General features: G+C 38.5%; 2 protein-coding genes across 2 annotated transcripts in view; one reads left to right on the forward strand and one right to left on the reverse strand.

The window, feature by feature from the left end:
* Positions 1–7,042, reverse strand: part of hcn4 (hyperpolarization activated cyclic nucleotide-gated potassium channel 4) — a 70,516-nt gene extending 63,474 nt beyond the window's left edge. The window contains exons 1-2 of the mRNA XM_065953018.1: positions 6,975–7,042; positions 6,047–6,751 (exon numbers count right to left, since the gene is read on the reverse strand). Of these exons, the coding sequence (XP_065809090.1) occupies positions 6,047–6,751; positions 6,975–7,042 (773 nt within the window). The remainder of the gene's footprint in view (positions 1–6,046; positions 6,752–6,974) is intronic.
* On the forward strand, positions 6,764–16,394 carry rec114 (REC114 meiotic recombination protein). Its single transcript, XM_065953019.1, has 6 exons — positions 6,764–7,283; positions 11,412–11,501; positions 14,322–14,405; positions 14,701–14,874; positions 15,897–15,962; positions 16,166–16,394. The coding sequence occupies exons 1-6, from the start codon at positions 7,281–7,283 to the stop codon at positions 16,328–16,330; spliced, it is 582 nt and encodes a 193-aa protein (XP_065809091.1). The 5' UTR covers positions 6,764–7,280; the 3' UTR covers positions 16,331–16,394.
* The last annotated feature ends 95 nt before the right edge of the window (positions 16,395–16,489 follow it).

The following is a 16,489-nucleotide window of genomic DNA, read 5'->3' on the forward strand; positions in this document are numbered from 1 at the left end:
CATACCCTGACATTTTAAGGTTGAATTCATCGGCCATATTTACCTCTGCTACGAGCGGAACAATATTTACCTCTGTCTAGTGGTAAGAAAAATATAATAATCAGAATATGAGTTAAGAAAAATAAAAACTCCCGATTAGGGATTAGCTGTCTCGTGTTGAGAGATTATAAAATGATGCTGCAGTGCAGGATGCTGAGGTGGGAAGGACACACAACATCACATTTGTCAGGTGACCAAAATACATCAAGCACACCGGCTGGCTGACATGCGGCACTTAACAGAAAATGCTTCAAGCAGGCTTTTCCATTTTCAAAATGTATATGATGTCCAATCAATCAATATAATCTCACCTCGACAATACCATCACTTTGCCAAGGTTAAACTCAGGCCTCTGCCTAATACATAAAGATGAATTAAATGACATATCAGGAGAGGGGAGGGCACTGACATACAAAAATAAAAAAAACATTCTTCTACAGTTACGATCACGTGTCCTGACTTCACACTCCCACACAAGTGTGCCTGTCGAGGTCACACGGCACTGTTCAATCATTCTGCTACTATGGCAGGCGACCTTCCACCCACTAGCCACGCACATCCTCCCTGGGCTCCCTCCATTAAATAAATTGTGTTGTAATAATCTCTTGGCTCCTAATATTGGTGGATGAACACAGAAGCCTATTTTGATTACCCCACTTTCAGTCCCAGCCAGAACCATCTGTAATCCCCATGTTTTACCCTCACTAAATTAAAGGAGGAATTATTCAATGAAGACCGAAAGGAATAGAGTGTCATTTATCCTGTGTGGAGTCAAAACAGTATTTTTTCTCAAGCTTCCCAGCAGATTAGCACTACAAGACAAAAACACGTGGTCCATAAGGGAGCGCGCTACTCATAGCCTGGACTCAATTCATTCTTATTTATTAAAAACATTTTGAGCTTGAATGATTGAAATACTGTATGATGAAATACTGTCAAAACAGTTTAAATGGAGCAGTTCATGTCCGAACATTCGTTTCTTTACTGTAGCTCGAGCACCTAACCTTGACCTTTGTGTAACTCTCACCTAGACTATGACTCCTGCCACCTCCACAGGAAGAGGAATCTCTCAGGCTGCAGCCACGTATGTTCCCTCATCTCATTTTTCAATAAATCAATAGAAGGCAAGCTCTCGGCCCCGGAAGACCCAAACAAATCAATAGCAAAACGTTCTCTCAAATCAATCGTAATCAACCTGACTGATATAGGGAATACTGTTACTTAATCTGATCACATATGTGCACCAACGTAATAGAACAAAAGTAAATGCATGACTCGGAACACGACAAGTAATCTATCGGCAACAAACACCTTGTGGCTGTTAGTGGCTGCTTATGTTTGATAAGGACTGTAATGCAAAGGTGCACCATTTGTGCACATTTAAAATATCTCAGCATTCATCAGGGGAGTTATTACCATAAAATATACTTCCCCTACAACAAAAACAAGGGCTGTTTAAGTACAGGTAGCACAGCTCTTTATTCTTATCAAATACACCAAGCCTGACTGTACCATTTCACTCATTTTAATCTTTTCAAGGTTGAGATTTTCAAATATGCAAACGTGCCACATTATGTGAAACTGTCCGAGAAACAGTTTTCTATTAACACTAGAGGAAGACATTTAATTTTGCATGACTCACTTTAGCAAGAGAATGAAGAACATGGCATCTGGTTAAAATGATAGGTGACATGAATGCCTGCAGGAACACCGTGCATGTTTTCACTTTGTCTAAAAAGTTTCTTTCCTTTAACTATATGACAGATTTTATGTGCACTTTTTTGTGACAAGATCTGCTCTGCTTTCCTTTAATGTATTCTCTTTACCCAAAAATAAAAGAAGCAAAATTGTAACATGTCTTTTCAGAGGATTATTTTTTTCTTTTTGCCACTGTCTAGGTAAGTGTCTTCTGGGAAACAGAACTGGTTGTGCGGGAGGAAAAAAAAAGGCTGCTGACAAAAAAAAGTGGACTTTGCCGAGGGAATGGAAGGGTTAGTTTGACTGTTGCAAAGGGATTTAACTGATTGACAGAAACTACAGGACAGGCGACCCCCCTCTCTGATAGTGTCGGCAACACGGTTCTAAAAGGAAAAAGGGGGGATTAATAGAGCCTACAGTGCAAAAAAAACTAGTTCTAATGTGTGACATCTTCTTTTCTATCTCTCCTGGGAAATGTGGAAGACTTTCCAGCAGATGTGTCCCCTCGGTTCTGAATTGAAGGATAATTAAACAGCACTTGGCGATCAGAGGGCTGGGTTGTAATGTTGCCCGGTGTCATTTGTTTAGAGCTCCGCACAACGCCGTTGCAATGATAGAATCCACTCAACGAGCTCTATGTAAAGAGATTAAAAAGAAAATGATCACCTGGTTTTCATGATGGCGAGAGGGAGAAAACATTCTGTGAGAGGGCTATCATTTTGTCAATCAAGTACTGAAATATTAGACAAATCTTACAAGGGGGAAATAATTGACAGGACTTAAAACTATCTGTAAAATCATGCAGCAATGATAGGCCTTTGCACGGTTTATTCTGTGGTAGCTTTTAAATAGCAAACGATGAAATCACATTTTCTGGACAAAGACAAGAAAGCTCCCAGAGAAAAGCAGATATCCAACAGAAGTCTCCAGTTAAGAGCAGGGCAGCAGGGGCAGTAATCCCAGCATCAATCATATGCTTTGTTCAACAATCCTATCAGACCGCCACAGATATTTTATGGTCAACTACTATCATAATCTTCCAAAAAGCCTCCATACGAATCATTCTTATAGCAGGGACACTTGTCTCCTTTTCGGGTGTGTAGATATGTCCATGTCTAAACTTTCTAACTGTGAGATGTTTGTTCAGAATCGAAGGAGGCCGTTCAGCTTTGGATCTGGAAATGAGGCTGTAGATTGGATTATGATGCCATTTTTAATCCTTCTTTTTCCCTTGCAAGATATTGCTCCTCCCTTGCTTCTTAGCGTTATACAATACTTGACGAGAGGAGATTTTGCTGAATTCCAGCGCAGTGATGACTATGTGATTTCCTGTGACACTCTAATTTGAGCTTATAGTAGCAAAGCTTTGATGAAGACATGGGAATAAAACTTTTAGTCACAGAGACCCTTCTCTTATCCGGGCCCATTAAAAGGTCCCGCTCATCTCCTTGTGTACTCTAATTACAGTCATCTTGTCCTGTCTCTGATCCTGATTTTGGAGGAAGTGGGCGTCTGAGGATCATGTTTCTCCTTCAGTTCATTAAAAATAAAATACTGGCTGTAACCCATCTCAACATGCTGCACGATGAGCTTTTTTTTCATTCTTACACAGAGACTGTGTTCGAGTATATAATAGAGCATTTTGATGCTGATAAAAAGGGTGTGATAGACTTCCATCAGTCTTGGTCATTATCCATTAATCTACTTAAGAATTAGCTTTTGTCTTTTTCGTTAGGCAAGGAAAAAGCAGAGTTGGCAAAGCATAGTCTTGTTCTTTGTTGCTCATCTGACTAAGAGCCACATCTGCAGTTGTAATTGTAGATTTGAGTGATTACACAATCATAGTGTTGAGTGGTTGAACTATAATCAAACTGCTATCAGATCACTAAAATGTCTAATTATGGTATTACACAGTAAACCTCCTTCACACCCTATACAAGAGGATGGCTAACCTTTTTAGAGCTTTTCTAACTCAATGCATTTTTATAAAGCTTTTTTTTTTGTTTCATCCCGTTGACAGAATAACTTGTGCATTTATCTCAGTGAGTACCGTGTGGATCAAATGTTTGGGTGTCTTGCGCAAAGACACTTCAAAACGGAAAGCTAATGCCAAGATTCTGACCTTTCAGTATCAGGACAGTCTCCCCAAGCCCCAAATCACCCTTCCTCCTGACATTCAACACAGTGAGTAAGAGAGCAGAGGGGGTCAGAAGAAACACAACCAGCTAGGAGGAGCATCACAAAAATGGCAAACTGTCTACAACATGTCTCACTTTCTGATGATGACCTGCCTAAAGTGTGTGTGGATTTGGACACACTAAACGCTTCTCAGTGCAGTGTTTTAGTAATGTGATGCTAAAGAAGCCTAGGACTTGTTTCCTCCTTTTTACCGGTTTTGACTGTGCAAACACCAGCAAATTATTATTTGGAGGGTAAAAAGACCTCATTCAAATCATGGGTTTGATTGTGGTTGAATTAAATAAAAAGTTGACTGAAATATTCCTCTACAAAAAAACATTTTTTTTAAGTCTTTGCTGCACTTATCCCTCTCATGCTCCTCACACATAGACGGATTATTTCAAGAATACTGTTTATGACAGTTTAAGGCAGCTGACATATGAGTCAGTTATTTTAAACACAAATTAAATAAAAAAAACATCCTTTTATGTTAGCCAGCACAGTGAATCTGTCCCTTCTCACGACATAAACAGGAAGATAAATATGTGTGTTTTTTTTATTTGAGGAAGAGTCTTTTTTTTGCTTTTTTCACTGACACCCCAGGCCTGTGAGCAACTCACACTACGGCTCACACGTCTCTCAGAGTCAGACATCTTGTTATTGAGAAAGAAAAGCACACTTCTGATGTTTCTATATCACATGTCATACATCAATCAAACCGAGGGGAAGCTCATCTTCATTCAACGTCAGGAACAAGGAGAAATGTAACTTTAAGGATCTGGATACGATCTGTGTGTATCTTTAACAGCAAAACAAATGTCATATAATAAATCATATGATTTAAATTATAGTTATTATTTGAAAAACAAATGCTGGAGAAACACTGTACTGGAAGAGTTTTAACTAACTTATTAAAACTGCAGTTTAAAGGTGTGGGATTTAAAGGTTGTTACCTATTTTAACTTCAAGCCTCGAAATGTTCCAAATATGTTTTTTTCTTTTTCATATTTGATTTAATTGAGAAGAATGCAAATTGTTAAGGCACTTTTCAATCAAAGCCAATTAATTGTAATAGACCCATCTAATAATATCAAGATCATGTAGACACTTGTGTTCTATGCCGGTAAAATTGAGATTGAGCCTCAAAATAATGTTTTTGGCCAAAAAAATAACAAGTGCAAACTAACAGCTTACTGGCATTTTATCTGTGACGCTCAAATACGAATGCATTTGAGAGTGAAACTTTGCTAAATGTTAAAAGCATTGATAATCCAAGCGAAGAGGATGAAGGACATTAAATGTGGTCTTGCTTTGCTGTTAAGAGCCTCTGTGTGACACATGCATGTGGCCAATAACAAACTCAAGGGCACTAAAAACAGAGAGAAATCTACAGGCAGCATCAGATTATTCATGACTTTCTCTTTTCACTTCTGCAGCTTCAGTTTGTTACCAGAGAATACAACACTTTTAGATGAGGACAGCAATTGGAGCAATGAACAAAATTAATTGAAATGAGATGACTCAAAGCTGTTTGTCAAAATACCTTGCATGAGGGGGGAGGTCCAAACATGAGCCGTTTAGGACAATGTGAAGAGAAGGCCTTTTTGATGACCCTAATCAATGATAAATTGTGTCGCCTGAGCACAAGTTAAAAAACAAACGCCTAAAGACTTTTATTGTGAATCCATTTGGGCAGCACAACACAGGTAAATAGGCCAAATAAGCACGTTATCTTTGGATTTTTCCCAAAGAAAACAATGTTTAACAGTAAAAATGTGCATATTTAGAAACCACTGAATATAGTTCCTCTCCTGTGATATGGCACTTAAATAATCCAGAATGAATCTATGACCAAATTAATTGTAAATATTTTTTCATGAGGAAATAAAGACAATTTGACACAATTATGGCTCTTGTAAATGATTCACATGGGTAAACAGTATTCAATGATAAATGTGTTGAGTAGAACCATGGATGTGTTCTTGTGCTGATTAATGCGCTAAAAAACAAAAAAAAATGTAAAAACAGAAAGAAAAACATCTGGGCCTGCGCGATGCATCTACGTAACGTGACGGTTCAGTCTGAACCTTTTGTTATTCCCACAGCATGTGTAGAACGTGTCTAAATTTACCTGAAATCACTGTATGGGTGAATTATCCAAAATCCGGCGGATTTAACCCGCTCTTGTTCGCGTTCTACTGCCTTCTCACTCCCAAACATCCTCAGGGAGAACTTGTTGACCCCTGGTTGAAGCATCGCTCCAAACTGTCTGTGTATGAACCCGGCCTGATACAATCTCTCGTCGTCCGGCAGAATTTGATCAATGCCGTCCAACTTAATGAACCCTGGCTGCTGGTCTGGGGACTCTTTTTGGGCACCATCACCATCACCACCACCACTGCCGCCACCACTACCGCTGCCCCCTTGCGCACCTTGATCAGGCGGCCCGTCACCGAGAGTTCCGGGGGGGCTCTCCTCGCTCGGGGTGACATCCCCCTCGGTGATGAGACGCCTCTCCTCCGCCGAGTCTGAGTCGTGAACATGCCGACTTGTGATGGACGAGAGGCTGCCTCGAAACCTCCGACAGTCTCCATTTGAGCTGGTCTTCATCGGTCTCCCAATGTCCGTCTCCATGATCCCAGACTCCCCACTTTTTGTCTCCCCGATGCCTTTGCAGCTTCCCCCAGAGGTCGGCGACGGTGACGGGAGAGGCTTCATCCTGATACTCTTCCTCCGGGTGTCCTTGTCTGCGTCTTCTCCTTCTCCCATCACGGATGCTTTCTGCCCAATGTGCTGTGGCAAACTGTAGAGCCTTTTACGCATGGAGGAGTGCAACCTGTCCATTATGACATTGAGACACAGTGGTGGAAATTGAATAAATCCAGTTTGTTAGGCTGTATTGTAACGATTATTGCCAACAGCCCCGCTCTCCCCTATCTATTTGTGAGAGCGATCAGTCTGGAGCTAATCTGAATCCCTGAAATCCTGCTACACATGACATGGACCGCCGTAGCTCTACTGAAGCAGATGAGAGACACTCTTTTTCATTATGAGACTACCTGGCAGTTTGCATGTCCTCACGCACAGCCTGGGCGGTCCGCTTGGCCACAGCGTCCCTGATGTGCATCTTTGTGCCGCTCCGACATTGTGCGCAAAAGTGGAAAAAACTGCTTGAAAGTCACCTTAGCGTGACATGTGAGGGACGTGCCGTCGGACGGTGATATGGAGACGAGGAAAAAGGTCATACACGTCGAAGGATGCCTTTTTCACCAGATGTCTTTCCAGTTGCCATCAAACAACACGACACAATCAAGTACAATACAGTCGAGCATTCCAGGGAGCGCTGACATCACTGATCCATAGTCATGGTGCGTTTTGGCGAATAGTGAATATTCATGATGCTGATCTATTGGGTTGCCATAGGAGCGAGAACTGCAAATAAGCTCAGCCCACCTTGTTTAAAGGGGCATGCTCTGCCCATTCTTAAAACGCTCTCCTCTTCTCTTAAGTTAGGGCTACAGGTAGGCAATGCAAGCCCATTGTTCAGCCCAGGTGAGGGCTTCACGAGGAAGAACCAGAAAGTCTGTTCACAATTCCTTATTAGTCTGTTCCTCTGATAATACAACCCCATAATATCAGCTGGAAAACATACTGAAGTGTTTAAACAAACATGGTTTAGATGTGTTGTGCCCTCTGAATTAGAAATATTATTTCCTTATTAAATTCTGAACACTTTCTTGCTTAATATAAACAATATCCATACTAGCACACTTCATACGGCTAACATGTAGTGAAACATCAATATTAATGGCCATTATTTTGATCACTTTGCACTTAATTTTAATGTACCACATGCATGTATTCAAAAAGGAACTATACCTTTTTCCGACAGGTAGCCTTGCAAAATTCTGATGTCAGTTATGAGGTTGCCCATCGATCATTTTAATTTCAACAACTTAAAATCACCCTATAGCATTATAGCCTAAAGAAAGATTCAAAGAAAGACTATATTCTGGCAAAAGCAATACAGCACTACAAAGCAAATTTCAATTTGACTAAAATATGGAACCTTTTTTACTGACAGATTGTCACAGGAAAACATTTTATTTAAAATAATGGTGTGGCCCAATGTACATCGCAATTCTTGGCATCATCACTCAAGATGTTTATGTTGTTTTCACGCATAAAATGAAATAAAACCAAAAAATAAAAAATAACTGTAAATCACTAGTCACTCGTGATAAAGAACGTTTTTGTTTTTTTAAACCAAAGTGATTCTTGTAGACATTTTGGGTTTGCATGGCCCCACAGTCATGAGGTCTGTTTTAGACTAATACCTCTCACTCCTTGTAGCCAGAAAGCGAAAGGCCTGCTGACGTTTGCACCTACCATTAAAAAAGATGTGATGTTTTGTTCCTATACACCTTTCTTAAACCTATCAGTCTATATTACATAACAAGTCAATGTAATTTACAGATATGGCAATATACACATGATTTGCTAGTAGGCTACTCTGTATTCAAACAGACTACATTTGCTTCTAAAGTTCTATATGAGAGCTACTTAGCTTAATGTTTATCTGGTATGTCATTCTTGTGGATGTATCTTTCATTTGCAAGCAAATAAATTACAGCTGTGGTCTTGAAACGTAGGCTAAAGATAAGACTAAAGGAGCACATATACAGTGTTGCCAACTCCTCAGGAAGGAAAGTAGCTATTGGCTGTCCTAAAAGTCGCTAAATGACGCAATCGCCTAATTTCCATAATTGGCCATTTGCCAAATATGACCTACAATTTTTTTGTTGGACCATTGTAAATACATTTCTGTTCAGCTTACCATTATTCAGTTGACAATGTTTAGGCCTATCTATCGGTGTGTCTGACTTTTTTATTATTTTTTTAAAATTATTATTTATTTTTTTATTTTTTTATTTTTTTATTTTTTTATTTATTTTTTTTATTTTTTTTAAAGCATTTTTCAGCGCGCGTTTACGGTTTACACCCAAGAAGGGCGCCTACACAAACTTTAAACTTTGCTCGTCCAGTGTTGGTAAGCCTGAAAATATCGGTAAACAGAACTCTTCTGCTGGACATATGGCAACTTGTCAAGAGTGGAGATTAAAACGCTACGGTCGTTTAATTACTGGCTCAGCAGCAACGGGGGGAGAGCCATGGAAGGTATCTCACTCAAGCTAATAATTATGTTTTGTTCGCTAGCCTACATTAGCTTATCACATTAAGATAACTCTGGTATCTATTATACAAGCTATAGTTCGACATTAGTCCTTAGTTATAATGTTTTGACCGTTAAAAGATGCAGTCATTGCAAGGTTATTGTTTTGTTATACAGTTATCGTCTAAACACACTAATTATTCATAATTGTACTTGGGAGCTAAGTGCTAGCTTGCAGTGTATGATACTCGCCACTGAGCGGCGCTGTGTGCGGCTTCTTTGTCTGGTTAAGTTATTCTCATCTGTCTAGTGAAGAAGAGAGGTGAAGTGTTGGTAAATGTCCAAATAAACGCAGGCAGGTGCTTTGTCAGTTTAGTCAACAGGTGTGTTGTTATAAAATGAAAATATCTACCTATGCCGGACGTCTTATTTAGTTGTTCCCAATGAGAAGAGCATAATCAGCAGAATACACCTGCACCCACTGTTTTTTAAGGTTCAATTCAATTCAAAAAACTTGATTTGTCCCCGGGGGGCAATTCAAAGGCACACAGAGCAGTAAATTAACAACAGTGCAAGTTAATGAAACATTTTAACCTAAATATAAAGTGTCAATTTAAATACAACTTAAAGCTTAAACTTAACTTAAAAATACAAAATTTAAAAAGAGTAGATATAAGTGGACAGTGATCAGACTAACAGATGTAAACAGATGTTACCAGAACTATGTGCAGTAGTGACCAGATGTAAACAGAACTATATGCAGTAAACGAGAAATAAATATATGCATACAGAACTATGTGCAGATAGGCTAAATACTAAATACTAAATGATAAGTTATAAGGTGCATGGTGAATAATGGAACAACAGATCTACTATAATATAACTGTAAAGGTAAAAATGAGATAAATAAAGTGACCGTCGTGCAATGATGGATAAGAAACAACAGGAATAAAGTAACAAGAACTGAATGAATACTGAAATAGAAAGGATAGAATAAAGTGATGTAAGGCATGAGACCAGAAAAAGCAGAGGCAGTTAAGGTGCATGGCAAATGGAAGGAAGATTACCCCTACCTACAAATCTCAAACTGAGCAAAACTTTAAAAGAGCTGGAGTCACCGCTAATTCTCAATCCAACCATGACAGCTAGATTGGACAAAATGTGTTACTATGGAAAACAAGAAAATGGGGTTAGCCGCCTGTCAAGATCTATCTACACAGGCAGAAAAGCATATCTGGGATAATACATCTACTCGATGCTGAGTGCTGCTGCTGATTGTTGAAATTCCTTGTCAAAGTAAAAGAACAAATAGCTTTTAGAAAAAGTAAAATGGATGATCTGTTAATCAATCCTGTTTGATTTACATTTTCTCTCTTATGGCTTCATTGCAAACAGAAGCATAAAAAAACATAATGGTACTCTTAGTCTGCCAACAATTTCAGTATATCTGCTAAAATAAGGTATTGAACGTTCACTATACAAAAATAAACAGTAAATTCCTCATTGATATAGTAAACAAAACAATACACATTTGAGGAATTATGTCAAACTTGAGTTTTTGAGGGTCTGTTTGGTCGCACAAACAAATTATCAAGGGAAGATGAAGAATAGGCAACACAGCTGGGACATTTAAATCTGCATTCTTTAATTTGGGAACTAAATTAAGTGGCAAAAAGCAGAAGCATCTTCCAAAATACCTGCTAATCTTATGTGTAGCTCAGTGAAGAGCATTTAGCCAGACTTGTTTTTGACCAATTTAAATTGCAGGAGTTCATTGTTGCTGTTAGCTCTGCATTTTTCTTCTCATGTCTTTTTTTTTTACCAAAGGTTTGAAAAATATCAGTGGGGACCTTAAAAGAAAGACTCGGGATGCTTTAGTGTGCTGTAACAAATGTATATACTGTCAAGTCTAGTTTGAAGAATTGTGGTTTTGTCTTTCATTGACTAGATCTGGCTCTAGGTGGCATGCTGGAGCTGTGTGTTTAGAGTGAAGATAGGGATTGATGGTTGTGTAACAGAAGTCTAACCTACCATAGATATCAATTGGATTTGGTTAAACTGAGTTAGGTTTATTTACAAGCTACACATAGGTATTTAACACAAATTAAGGTGTGCATTAGGCAGTTTGATTTTGTTTAACTCAAATTTTAAGAACCCTTTTGTAAAGTTCACAGTGCTTCCCAAAATCTGTACAATCTAGTGCTCATAGATTGGTCACTTCCCTTGATTTGTAAAGACATACAAACACCCTTTCTGAAACATGTAGATTGATCCATACAATATTGATGTCTTTACAATGGCTTATATTTTCTTCTCCTTCTAGGTGTTCGAGGCTGATGGTGATAAACCAGGAATTTTTCTCAAAATTTTGGATTCTGGATACTTGTTGGTTTTGCAGGGGCAGGAAAGTTTTGTAAGTAGACTGTTTTGTTTCTCATGCAGTGTCTCTGGTGATACAACAACTGAGTTTCAAGCCTGATTATATTTAGATCTGGGTATGTCTGTGTGTTAAGGTATTTTAACATTTAGAGGGCTTTCACACTTGCAGAAAACTTTTTCGCTCGTTCTTCACCCGGAGTTTCTACTGCCAGACCCTTTGTAATTCACCTCGAGCCAATGGGAGGAGGAAGTGACGTTTAGATACAGTGACTGCTGCACGGTGCATAGAAAGTATGCACGCGATCGCTACGATCTCTGTGCACGTAATTAAACGGCTGCATTACGTCGTATGTTCGTCAGTATGTTGTTCTCCGCTTTTTTGTTGATAGTGTGATTTCTTGAACTACATGTAGCATTGATATAAAGGAAAATATTCTCATTATAGCGTCGTATAGTGGACTCTGTTGCGTCGTCCACTACTTCCTCATTGTTTTTTTGGGTTTTTTTTTGCGTCACGTCTTACCTCAGGAGATCCCCTGCCCCGCTCCCTTCTGACAGGAATAGTCTCCTACTGTGTGGAGCATGTGTGAACAGCCAGGTCGGGAAAATCTCCGGAGCAGTCCCTCTGAAATTATTAAGATATTTTCAGGAGTGCTTATGTGAAAACAGCTACAGATTAAGGATTCAAATAAGCTCTGAGTTTCCCGCTTCTTCCTGCGCTGAATATTGTCTATTTTTTTATTTGTTTAGATTTCTTTTTTCACTGTGCAAATAAATAAAAAAAATCATCAATTGTCTATGGAGTATTTTTGTTAGACTTATGACACTGTCCTTTTTTGGAAAATAAAGAAAGAAAAAGGAATTGTATTTTTATTATTGATGTACGAAGGACCTGAGAAGATTACATTTACATTTGTAACATAAATCTGCTCTCTAGATAAAATGCTTCAGGGAGGCCATGTAAAATATTCCGCTGAAGAAGAGCTTGACATTTCAGCTCAAATCTGATGGGATGTGTCTGTACTGTTTTGGTTGGTTCAAGTTAAATATCCCTCAGAATGTTTTGGGTGAATGTTTAAAATAGGTTTAAGAACATCACTGAGAAGAACTTCAGGTTAAGACTTTCATAAAGAAATTCAGGACTTCGTTCAGGTTTGATATAAATATTTTAGTTGGTGTTCAAGTTGGCTGTGATCTTAAATTCCCTGATTCAATTTCTATTTCATATGCCTCATCAAACAGGGGCTCAATATTTGTTTTTAAAGTGATGTGTACGTTTGTATCCAACATTGTCAGAGCTATATGTTCATCATAATTCAAAAGTAGGTCAATGCCAGTTTTGAATAATCAGGGCTAGGAATGATTACATTTCACTTCACAAATAATGGTGAAGACTGTGTTGAACCAACAGTTCTAGCACCTACATTATAGGTGTGTTACACTTCAAACTCTTGTAATGAGTCTGAAATGCTAGAGAAGAGAATGGACATGGTGCTTTCTATGAGTTAATGTGGCCTTTGGACATAAGAAGTTAACTACCTGACCTGCAGACAACAGAAATTTGAGGGTCTATTCAGTGTCTTATTAATGGAGTTCTGGCAGGTGACACAGCTATCTTGCTGTGCCAGGGTGTGGAGCCAGACAGATATTCAGGTCAGGCTGAGGAGACTTTCCACCAAGGATGATAGACTGGTCTATTATAGATTGGTGCAGTGAATGCTGAGGACCTCTCAGTACAGAGAGTTACGGCCTATATGCTACACTGTAAGGTCCAAAGGAAACTGTGAACAAGCTCAAAGTTTACTGTGCCAGAGAGAATCAAAGTGTAACTTATTGACTTCAGAACTCTTCATAAAATGTGGATATCATAACTTAATAGACACCAGCAGGAAGAAATGAAATCAGTATTCTGTTAATTTTTACATCTGGCATTTATTCATGCTGACCATGCGAAAGATGGTGACTGCCTCAGGGAAACCAATCAAAAGAGTCTTTTAGAAAAATATTGACCTACTATGAGCCACCAGAGCAGCGTCACTTGTAACTAGAATAGAATAGATTTAAGTCAAATGAATGGGAAACTGCTAAAAGTATGAAACAGCATTCCTTCAAAAGATATTCACTCATTTGGCATATTCTTGATGACAAGCACTGTCTTGCTGAAAATATTTGTCTCTCGTCTAACTGAGTTGGAAGCTGGAGATTTTGAAAGTCGTACAATATGATTCTCATCACTATTACACTACCTTCGAAATCCATTTATTCATCCTGCATGCCCGTATGGAAACATCTCTACTTGTGAAATTGTCTTTAAAATAGTTGTAATTCAAAAGTGGGTATTATAGACATTTGACATGGACGGTGGTTCGACAGTACAGAGGCCCCTACTTCCTACTACAGTACCATTGTTCATGGGAAAACCCACTATATAGATGACATAGCTGTAAAGTCAGAACCACTCATTTTAAAGCATCCTAAACAAAATAGGAAGGTCACATTATGAAGCCACTGATAATATACATCTGCCTTTTTGATAGTTTACATTTAAGAGCTTATCCTAAGCCTTGATGCTGGTGTTGCTGGGTAAACAGAGACCCCTGCAGACGGTTTTAAGCAACTGTTTATTTCTTCCTGTCAGCTTGATATAACTATAAAGTCCTTTTAGTCCATTGATTTAACATAATATTTCATGAGTGAATGAGAAGACATGAAGTTTTTACTTTTACTTAGCTTTACTAGGTGTAGTTCAAGGGGGGATGTCATTATTTTAGTCTTTTAATTTATAAAAAAGGATTTATTGTAAGTGAGTTCATGTAGTCTGTGGTTGAAATTGTTTCTTTTTTTTTTTCTTTAGGATACAATACCTCTGCTATGTGCTTCAGATTCTTGCAAAGTTCACCAGAAATCAGACAACCTCATGTTTCGATTTACTGTGAAGGTGAGATATGATTTGCATTTCCATCCAACAAAAGGTAGAATTTTCTTAACATCTTTATTTTACACCTTAATGGCCTTGTTAGAAAAAGAGGATTATTTTGACACACTTGTCGTTTTTGTACCCTTTGTACATTTTAGAACACTGAATTTTTATATTTTTCTTTATTTTCCTTAATTTAATCTTCCATACTTAATTTCTCTTATATATTTTATTTGAATAACCTCAGAGTGTTGTCATCAGCACAGTTTAGATTGGCAGAAACAAACTGAATGAATGTACTTTTGTATTCTTGCAGGGAGAGAGCCGCATGATGAGGATGCAGTTTGATGGAAGTAGCAAGGCAGAGGCTATCAAACAGTGTTCAAGTGCTGTGAAAAAACTGATGGAGTACTTACCTGTCACCACACAGAAAGACACCCTGCCGGCTTCGAATCAGACCCCTGCCGGGGATTCTGTGCCAGTGAAACAGGTTTCCCACTTTGCAATTCAAACAATAAAAATGTTGGATTGATCAAGAATTATTATATTAATATATTATTAATGTAATCAAAAAACATACCTTTAACAAGGCGGACACTTGAAGCTGAAGGTCTAATTTGTTCCCTTCTCCTTACATTGTCCTTCTCACATCACAGTTTATTGCCTAGTATGTTGTAAATATTAAAAACTACACCAAAGTGATGTATCCTATTGTATCATATAATCATTACTCAGTTCTTCATCAACAGTCACAATTCTGTGGTCTGCTTCATGAACCGTAACAAGCACTAGATGGTGCTATTTACAATACTGTGTTATTCTTAGAGGTGACATTAGGTGGACAGAGTTACAGTTTTGTGCACAGGAGTCAATAACCAATAACAGCAATACTATAGTGAAGAAAAATATTCCACATCATAACACATAGACAGGAGAGTAGTACAATAATACAATTAAATGTTAAATACAGCAATCAAATTAGCTTACTATCAAACCCACTGAAAAAATAATTTCTTAATTTGCATTTGATAGTCAAAACGTTGATTATGAAAACTAAACACTTTGGCCCCAACTTGAAACAACACAGGCAATGTATCATGCATTTCATCTCAGTTAATATTCAAGCTCTATGAAGGACATAATGAGAAATGTTGGTGCTTTATTGAATGATTAAGATTTATTCACTTTTGGCCTTTTATTTATAATATTTATAGGCTCAGAGCAAATTCTTAAACAGATCGTGAGTAGAAACTCAGATCCAGCCATCCAGCTAACAACCTTCAACATGAAGGACTGCAAAGGAACGGACCCTGCCATGGGTCTGAATGTGACCTTTAGTGAACAGACACACTGAAGGAGTTCACAGTGAAGATGAAAGGGCTTTGAGGGCTAGATATCTTTCAATTAGTAATGAAGCCATAGATTGGCCTCTTAACCCTGCAGTGTCATGCCGTGTTCCTCAAATCTTTTTTTCTTCCTTTGTGTGCAATTGTATGTCAGCAGACTTATCAGGGGAAGGCTGTGGGTGCTGAACCTGTGGTTGTTAAAGGATCATTGTCCATAGAGCATCTTACCCAGGTATTACAATTTGAAGTGAGAGATAACAACTTTCTATATCAACACTGCAACTTATGAATTTTAATTGTCTCATTAATTTTTAAGAGATGCAGGTGGCTCAGTGTAGTTACCGTACTTGATTCAAACTATTAATGCCAACATCAGCTACTGTATTAGGTGTTTCTTCCTTGACTACACTGATGAATCTGCTGGACCCTCCACAGCACTTCTTAGGAGGGACTGCTGTGACTCTGCCTCAAGTGTATCGCCACAGTTCTTTGGCACACATCGACCTGGAGCCCGTCCTGCGTTTATGTCTCCTTGATCCCAGCTTTCCTGCATTTGTGGAGAATGTGGAGGGGGAGCTGAGGAAACTGCTTGAAGAATGAGGAATCTCATCTGCAGCTGAAGGCGAAGAGGTCAAGTCAGTGCAATGTGTTCTTTCTTATACAGTTTGTGTAGGCAGCTCCTGTTGGTTGTGTTGATGCTTTGCTGCTGATGTTCTTTTGAAATGTTTCACATTTGCTATTATTGTGTATGGCCTAATG

Source organism: Labrus bergylta, chromosome 3 (genome assembly GCF_963930695.1).
Source record: "Labrus bergylta chromosome 3, fLabBer1.1, whole genome shotgun sequence".
Lineage (NCBI taxonomy): Eukaryota > Metazoa > Chordata > Actinopteri > Labriformes > Labridae > Labrus > Labrus bergylta.

Bases quoted from the DNA above. Each gene is read 5' to 3' on its own strand.
- rec114 (XM_065953019.1), top strand. The intron at 11,502-14,321 runs GTAAGTAGACTG...TTTTTTCTTTAG, and splicing joins TGCAGGGGCAGGAAAGTTTT to GATACAATACCTCTGCTATG. The intron at 14,875-15,896 runs GTTTCCCACTTT...CAGACTTATCAG, and splicing joins ATTCTGTGCCAGTGAAACAG to GGGAAGGCTGTGGGTGCTGA.